Source organism: Phaethon aethereus (genome assembly GCF_964289735.1).
Source record: "Phaethon aethereus genome assembly, chromosome: 2".
In the NCBI taxonomy this organism is placed as follows: domain Eukaryota; kingdom Metazoa; phylum Chordata; class Aves; order Phaethontiformes; family Phaethontidae; genus Phaethon; species Phaethon aethereus.
The window spans coordinates 164,594,640-164,603,353 of record NC_138582.1 but is presented as its reverse complement, the minus strand read 5'-3'; the positions used below and the strand labels follow the sequence as shown (position 1 = coordinate 164,603,353).

At 52.0% G+C, this 8,714-nt stretch overlaps 1 protein-coding gene across 1 annotated transcript; it reads right to left on the bottom strand.

Moving 5' to 3' along the window:
- Positions 1 to 259: 259 nt before the first annotated feature.
- CRYGN (crystallin gamma N) lies at positions 260 to 8,455 on the bottom strand (the record flags this gene model as incomplete). Its single annotated transcript, XM_081996819.1, has 4 exons — positions 260 to 395; positions 5,860 to 6,005; positions 7,730 to 7,978; positions 8,435 to 8,455. 4 exons carry the CDS (start codon positions 8,453 to 8,455, stop codon positions 260 to 262), a joined length of 552 nt encoding a protein of 183 aa, XP_081852945.1.
- Between the last annotated feature and the right edge of the window lie 259 nt (positions 8,456 to 8,714).

Here is an 8,714-nt window from a genome sequence, read left to right as displayed (position 1 = left end):
GTCTGCTTGTTACCACCAGTTCTGGCCCAGCACCCCCATGTCCTCATAAATCACTGCAGAACAAAAAAGCAAATTCATATCATGAAAAGCAAGCTTAGAAAGGTTACAAGTCGGTTCCCTCTTAAACTCATGCAAGTGATGGAAAAAAAGTACTTAGAGGCAAAAGCTGGTGTTTAACAATTTATTCCACGGGTCAGTGAATGGGAAGGAGGGTGATGCCCAGTCTCAGCAGGCCATCGCTGGTAGGATGAAAGCTCAGCTAGAAGTAGTTGACGATTCTTCTGATGGACTGGACGCTCGCGCTGCGTGCCTGCCATGCATTGAAGTTGCTGAACTCGCCTCGCTCCACCACGTACATACAGCCTCGGTAGTTGGGCTCCTCATACAGCACCCACCTGAGCAGAAAAGGAGGGTTACTTGGGTCCCAACAATGTGGTCATGCGAGGTGGCCTCATGCCCGCGTTGAGTGGCTGCATTTAGGCATTGCAGTACTGCAAACTACCAGGGCTCGCTGGTCCCTCTGCAGTCCCTGTCCCATCCTGCGCACAGAAATGCCCCCGGTGGAGTTAACTGCTGGCTCTTCCCCCTGTTTCCAGCGTAGCCTGGCAATTATCCACAGCCAGACTGGACCTTGCCTTGAGAAGAAGTTGTTTTGGGTTACACCAGTGATGAAGCCTGGGACCAGGGGCTCCCTGTAGGAATGGATCTCTCTGAGTTTCACCATGTGCAACAGAAACAATTTAATAGCATTTGATATTGTTAAAGAAGGACCTGAGTCCTCTCAGCCCCTAGATAAACCCGTTTTGCACTGTAAGGAGAAATGTGCAATGCTTGAAGGATGTTTTACCTCTTTGAACTGACTCGTTAGCGAGGATGAGAACCATATTTAATAATTTCTCCCTTTGCTAGTAACTTTCAATGGCCTCTCTTTGATGCTTTCCAACAGAGGGCAGGACTTGGCTCGGTTATCTTCACTTTTATCCCTATGTCCAGAGTTAACTACAGCTTTCCCTTGGAATGCAGTTAAATAGATACAACACTCAACAGCTTTGGTAACTTTGGCGTGCCTGACTTCTTAACCTAGCTTGGCTATGTTTCTTTAGCATGTCTTTCTCCATTTGAAGGTCTTCAAGTCAGGAACAATTCTGATTGATAGTCAAGAGGGGCAAATTTTTCTGCTCTTCTCTCCCTTCATCCCTTTAGTACACACTGTGCTGTGATCTTAATGTGGCCACAAGTGTCACCTCTTTCCTCTATTTAAATCTCCCATGGTTTTTAACCAAGTTTTTCCATTGCTTTGATAGTTTTACAGTGAGGTTTCCATCCCATCATTGCTGAACTGCTCATCTCTGCCTCATTCTTCTCTTCCCAGCATTTTAAAGGATTTTATAAGGATCTGTGCTGCGTGTCCCATCTATTGACTCAGCAATGACGAAAGAGCACAAATGCAATCTTCTAAATCATTTGGTTTTTGTGGTCTATCTCTTGCCTGGAATTCAGCTGTGACATCTGGTTTGGGACCTACTGTATGTGGAATTTCCAGGGAGAAACTCCTTTAAATACTGGATGGGTCAAAGACTGCTGGGCCTCCAGGGTCAGACAACAGTTGGTGAACTCAGATCAGTCTGACCCAGAGCAAAAAGCTGGAGGTCTAGGAAAAAAAGTTGTTTATAAAAGCAGCCACCCACGGGCATTATTAAAAAAAAACAGCAAAAAGTTAGGGTATTTAGTCAAGCCACCTTACAGATTCCTTGACATATTTGGATTTATTTTGTGTTTCTGAGGGGACGCGAGGTGGGACTGTGGTGGGTTCCTTCTCCCATCTGCCTGTGCACAGATATGACTGGCACGTTGAGCACACGCCTGCCTGGTGCCCCTCTCCACGCTGCTGCCCACGCTTGCACAACCCTTTTCTGCAGCATCGCTGCAACGTGCTCAGCCAAGACATTGGGAACCCGAGCGTTTCCTGCAAACAAACGAGTTCATTCTTTGGCACTTTTGGCAGCCAGTTTATATCTGAACTGGAATTACAAAGTCGTCCTCAGACTTCCCCTTTGAAGCTCACTTTGCAGCACGTGGAGAAGGCTGCCCGCTGCTCATGTGAGTGTAATGGCTGGTTGCCCTGAAGCCATGTCCCCCCCATCACATATGCAGATGTGCACTGTCGGCGAGCGTGCTCAGCTCTTCAGCTTAATTATAAGAACAATTTATAACATTATCCTCCTCTAGGTATACCGCAGCCTTGTCCATAAGGCACACATGGCTTGTTTCCTTTTCTACCCCACCCCTTCAGCTTATATGCACCTCTCCATATTTTTGGACGATCATGGGCCTCCTTTTCCATCAGCTCACTCTCAAGCACTCCTGAAAAGGCCTCCCAATCCTATTTTCTGCACCTTCCAGTCACTCCCTCCTGCTGAGAATACCTAACGTTATTAAAATACTGCATGGTGGTAGGACAGGGTTGTTCACAGGGTGTTGCTGGCCCACCAGGCCACGGTGGTTCTTCCAGCTCTGCTCTGCTTTAGGGTATCTTTCAACATCTGGTGGACCCAAGGGGAATAGTGCAGAGGGTAGAGCAGCCCCTCATAGTCCCTCTTTCCCAAGACCTCTGCACTTCTCTCCAGACACAATGTTGATGTGTCTGCACAGTCGCGTGGTGGGAATTGGGTAGATGGAAGAAGACTCTCTGACCTAGCATGGCGATAAGAACCCACCGGCTTGTCCCTCTGCTTAGGGGAAGGCTGCAAAAAAGAGGAATAAAAGGAAAGATGGGAGTGAAGTGTACTGGCAGTGCAAGGTGATGAGTGAAGACTTGTATGGCTTACTTAGCTGTTCCTTTATTGCCTAAAATTTACGTTCTCTGACACCATCAGCGAGAGAGGAAATCAAGTCAGTCAGGAGCCCAGAAAAAAGAAAGAAAGGATCCCGTCCTCAAGCCCAGCATGGGAGACCTGATCCAGGCACATAGCGCACAGCCCTCAAACATCTCAGTGCTGTGTTTCATTAGCACATAAACCCAGAGGACATGGGAATAAAACTCACATGGAACCAGCGCAGGCCCTGTAAGCCAACGCTGGCTGCTCGCACTGAAAAAGCTGTCAGGGGAGCACTGCAGCTTCAGCCTGAACCAAGCGCGATGCTTTCGGCAGGGCTCGAGGTCGCTCATTCTCCACGTAGGGCTCGAGCAGTGCCGTGAGACACTATCGCCTCTGCCCAGAAATTAACGTTTATTGAGTGGCAACGTTTGGGTACCTGTTCTGGTTGTTAATTCACAGCCTGACTGCAGAACATCTACTAAATGCTCATAAATGCTTCAGCAGAATAAATGGTTGGTCTGGTTCCTTCAAGTTACACCACTGTAGCTTAGAAAAGCCCTTTTTGGGGTATTCTCTCCTGGACTGTAATAGAAATTCAGCTTTTTAAAGCTGTTCCTTTTCAGCCAAGGCACAAAGGAGGACAAGAAGTGTGTGTCCGTCTAAACCTGGATGATACCGTATGTGATACTGGCGCTGGCTCTGCCCATGGGACGGGCAAAGCTGCTCGCCACGCAAACCGCAGCAGCTTCCGAGGAGGTGGTGACATCTCAAAACTGCTCCGAAATAGCAAGTCATTTCCAGCATGGCTCTAACGGCTTTATCGTCAGCCTTTCTGGCTGTGTGGGGCAGCAGTCGCCAGCCCGCAAAGGGCAGCGGGGAAGGTGCCAGGCACCCTCAGCCCCACCGAGAAACCAGATGGACATTGCGTTGGGGGAATTAAGGGGGAAAATTGCAGAGTGAGACTTCAGCGCTACTGGGAGCAGGCAGAGAACTCAGGGGGACCCTGCTTTACATCTGCGTTCAGCATGCACAGGGTAGAACAGACCCCTTTCAGCCTGGGGATGTGCCGGAGACAGCCTGTGGCTGAATCTCCCCTCATCTCCAGTGACCCTATCTCCTCCGCTCCTCAAACAGTCGAGGACGAGTGCTGGGCTTTGCCAGGCTGAGCCCAGCACCAGCTACATCTGCAGCCCCTGGGGACACTGGGGCTTATATGGTCCTTCCAAAAGAGAAAAGCAGTGCCCTAGAGTCCCTTTCCCCTCCCTGGTCTCACTTCTCCTCTTGCAGCCTGGGGCCAGCAGGTCCTTCTGCACGGTCCTGCCTTTCAGTGGCCTTGACAGACCCTTCCCCATGCTTTCAAAGACCGTCTTCCCGGGGTCCAGATATAACTCTACAAAACTCAGTGAGTTTCCTCACCACGCTTTTCTCACTATTTAATTTTTTTCTGTTTTTTTATCGCTACTAGAAGCCTTTACGAAGTCATGTAATGTTAACATAAACAGTCTAGGCTTCCATGCGAGGGAAAGCAAGCTTTGTGCCCCTTATATATTTTGCAGGGGAGGGGTAAAATCAATCCAAAAAATGTAAGTAAGTGCTTGAAAGCTTCTGGGCAGCTTCCCAATTTCTCAAGCTCCAGGCTCTGCTACAGGGACACATGTGGTAAATAATTGGCCCTAAAGCTCTTGCCAAAGTACTTGCAGGCTCTCGCTTGGCTTTATGGTGTTGGTACTCAAAAGCCTTTTGCTTCAAATGCTCAGCACTAACTGAGTCCCCAGTGGGCTCCAGCCATTTCTTCCCATCGAGAGCTGGTAGCTCTGCTCCTTAGTTTTAATGAACCTCCACTGCCTGATCATAAGCCTGTTTTTTTGGAAGAGGAGAGGTCTCAGTTGAATCAGAAAGAGTCCTGCAGGACACTTGCTGTCAGGATATCAGGAGCTTGGATGGCAACAACCTTTTTCCTATTCGGGGAAAAAAAAAGCTGTTGGACAGCAAGGGTCCAACATCCCACACCGGGCGCAGGTGAGATGTGCAATATCCAGTCCAGGCAATATCCAGGGCAGGCAAAGAGCATTTCTGCGCTCCCTCCTCTGCAGAGGCTCCCCTCTGCCCCGTCTCTTACTCCGGCCACCTTCTGCCCGGCTCCGGGAGGATTTTATGGCATGCCCCTGCTCCCAGCACTCTTGCAGTGAGAATGCAATTGTTGGCCAGAGGAAAGGGAAGACGGACAGATAGCAACCCTCCTCACAACTGGAGCAAAACCCCATAAATAGGACCGACACCGTTGACAAAACGCGAATTGCCACCCAACAGCAAGAAAAAGGCAAAGCCGCTGTCCTGCCGAGGCTTTCGGGAACGTCTGCAGGGGCAGGAGGATGGGGCTGAGCACCAGCAACGCATCTGCAAAGCGGGTTCACAAGGCGCCGAGGGTGACCAAAAACCCCCATCGCGGTGGCTGTGCATCACCGTCGCATTTACCCCTGTCCTTCAGAGGCAGGATTTAATGTGAAGGTGAGACACCGCTGCCTTATTTTTGTTGTCCAAGGAGGAGGTTTCTGGTGTTGCAGCAAGCTGTGGTGAAGCCACTTGCAAAGCAAAAAAAAGAGCCCTGACCTGCATCACCCGGAGCCATTCATCCACCCTCCCCAAAAGCCTCTGTGCAGGTTTTAAGGAGGTGTTTGGAAACATGCACAGAAACGTTTTTAAAAAAAGAAAGAAAGAAAAAATGCTGGTTTTAGACTTCTTGTTTCAGACACCTTAAAAAGATGTCTCAGAACTCTTGTAGCTTGTGCTTAGCTGCCACCCTCCGAAAATCATGCTCCTTAGAAGCAGCTCTCAACGGGCAGGCGCCAAAATTCACCTTTAAACCATAGGCTCAACTCAAATTTTTAGGCTCTCTCCAAGTCCCCCCGGCATCAACAGGCTTTTCCATGATGCGGGAGAGTCTTTGCAGCCGCCTCGCTCCCCTGCGGAGCTGGGCACAAAGGGTGCGGGGCAGGGAGCACCGCAGCGACTGCGCGCCGGGACGCGCGCCGTTACTTACGCGCCATCGCCGTACACTTTGAGGGCGTTGATGCAGGTCTTGTCCCAGCCTTGTCCCTGCAGGAAGGAGCAATCTTCCGTCAGCTCCAGGCTGGGACCACTAAAATGGCTCCCCTCAAATATTTCGATCTTGTAATGCTCGCCGTGCTGGGGACAAAGGGATTCGAGTCAACAACAACAAAAAAAAAAGCAGCAAATTTTTTACCTGGCTTTTATGAGAGAGAGAGGAAGATGGAAGGGTGCTTCGGAAGGGAAACATGAAAAGCAGTCCAACACCACCACTGCCAGCGCGCACAGAGCACGCACAAACTCGTGCCGCCTCCGAGCACACCTTCCTACAGCTGCCGTGCGTGCGTAAATGCACCGCTCGTGGGCTGCAGCGCGCTCGGGCACACGTAGCCCCTCGCCCGTCTGCAGATCCCCCCCAGCCCACAAACCCTCCGTCCCAAAGACAGCATCAGCTACAGCCCCCGCTCTCCATGCACTCACACAGCAAAACAGGATCCATACCCGGAACGCAGAGAGATGTCAGACTATTTATTTCCCTAAACTAATCTGTATCGCTTCCAGTCCCACGCATAGCCGTGGGTCCCGATGGGAGCTGTGGTGCCTTTCTTTAAGGAAACAAATCAGAGGAAAGAAAAAGAAACCTTCCCTGCATCATCGGCGCTGCATAAGCGACGACATAAATTCCTCCGGGGAGATTTCTGCAGCCTATGGCATAGGTACGTGGGGCAGAGCGAGCTGAAAGGGTATTTTTAAGCTAAACTCAAAGAATACCTAAACGCGTTTTTCAAATAAACAACGTCAACGCACAAGCAGGCCGAGCCGCCACGCCAGACCCCACAGCGGCGGCCAGGCGGATACCGGGCCCGAGCAAACGCTGCTCCGGGGAGCCGCGCCGCAGAAATGCCTCGAAGCACTCGCTGGCATCCCACAGGGAAAATCGCGGGCCGGGGAGGGAGGAGCACGTCCTTGTGCCGGCCGGGCTCCAGGGCCCAAGGCAGAGCATCCCTCCATGCACGGGCCGCGGCGGTGCCTTGGGAAGGACGATACAGACCTGGAACAAACCCGTTGCTGTGCTGAAAAGCAGCTCCGGGGCCAGCGAGAAACCCCGCCAGCTCCAAGTGGGTTCATCGTTGCCCCGGGGGGCCTGAGTGATAGGAGAGTCGAACGGAAAGTCCTCACCCAGATTCCTTTTTCTTTGCTACTTTTTAATCTTCCCAATTAAACCTTCCTCGGGGCAGTGCTTTTAAAAGCTTCGTAAGGGTTAGGCTGTCTCGTATGGGGGAAAAAATGGGTTTAGTTTAGGTTACTGGCGCTTTTTTGCAACAGCAGAGAATTCAGCTGGAATTTGCTAGGAGCAGCCCAGCTGCCCCACGGAGCCGGTTCGGAAAGCCCCCGGGCTGCCCGCTCCCCCCCCGGGGGTACGAGGAGACCGGGCTGCCCCGCTCAGACCTGCCTTGGGCAACGACCCTCCTGCTTAATTCCCCCGTGAGTATTTCACAGTGACTCACGCTGGAAAGGAAAAGCCGGTGACGCCAGCAGGACCATGCCACCATGAAAAAACATGGGAAACCCCATCCCGTTAAAGCCGCTGCGTTCCACGCTGCGGGAGGAAGGCGATGCGTCTTCTCCCAGCTGGGAGGCACGGGAAACCACGACTCGGCTTTGTGGCCAGTGCAGACCGTTCCAAGGGGTGACAAACCTTCCCTGAGAGACTATTTCCTTCTCAACGGGACGTATTACTTCTAAAAAGTGCAGGTATTTATTACACTTATTCACGGGGCTCCTAACAATAAAGCCTGACGGCAGCTCCGTCCCACCGATGCTCCGGCCGGGAGAGCGAAACACCAGCGGCACCCACTCACCATCCCGACAGGCCGGCAGGAGCCCAGGTGGTCGCTGCGGCCGTTCCAGCGGTAGAAATCGGGGTACTCGCCGTGCTCCAGGACGTACTGCTGCCCTCGGAAGTCGGGGTGATCGAAGCAGACCCAGGCCCCGCTCTGGACGCAGATGGAGTTGACCCGGTTGAGGGAACCTCGGTCCTGGAAGCTGTCGCAGCTGCCGCAGACCTCCAGCTTTCTGCCCGTGAAGCATTTACCTTCGTAGAAAGTGATCTGGGGGGGAGGAGAACGGGCCCGCGGTGAGCAGCCGGGGCAAGGCAGACCCCCATTTCGAGCAGATGGAAATCTCTTGCAGATGCATCATTTTAGAATGGCTTGGTTTTATTTTTAGCTGCTTTCCAGCAAGAGGAGCACGGCATCACTGCCATTTTTTCCTAAGAACATATTTGTTTTTCTGGGAACGCAGCGCATCCCGCATTTACGGCACTTCCCACCACCTCGTGCTCGCTCACACATATTTCCAGCAGGAATGTTTAAACAGGAAACTCCACTCCCGAAACGCAGCTCCTTCTGCCGGCACCCTCCCCATCCCTGCTACCGAATTTGCTCCCAGTATCATCACTCACGTCGCATCCTCCAGGACATTATCCTAACCTACTCCTTCAACCCGGAGGATGCTCGGGCTCTCCGGCCCCAGGCTGAAAGGGAGGCGGTTGGGTTGTTACTTACTTTTCCTGAGTATTGAGACATTTTCTGCTGGCTGCTATCCAAGACCGAAAGCGGGAGCCGAACCAAAACCGCGATGGACAGAAACGTTCGACACCCCGCTATATAGCAGCCGGAACGGGGGGGACGGGGCTGGTGTCGCGAGGGCTTTTTAACAAAGCAGCGGGAACCGGGGGCTTTACACTTTCCTGCTTCGTAGGCAGAACCGTCGGTAACGGGGCCTGCTGAGTTCGGGGTTTTGATTTCGGGCAGATGATCTGACAAAAGATTTGCTTGGCAGGGC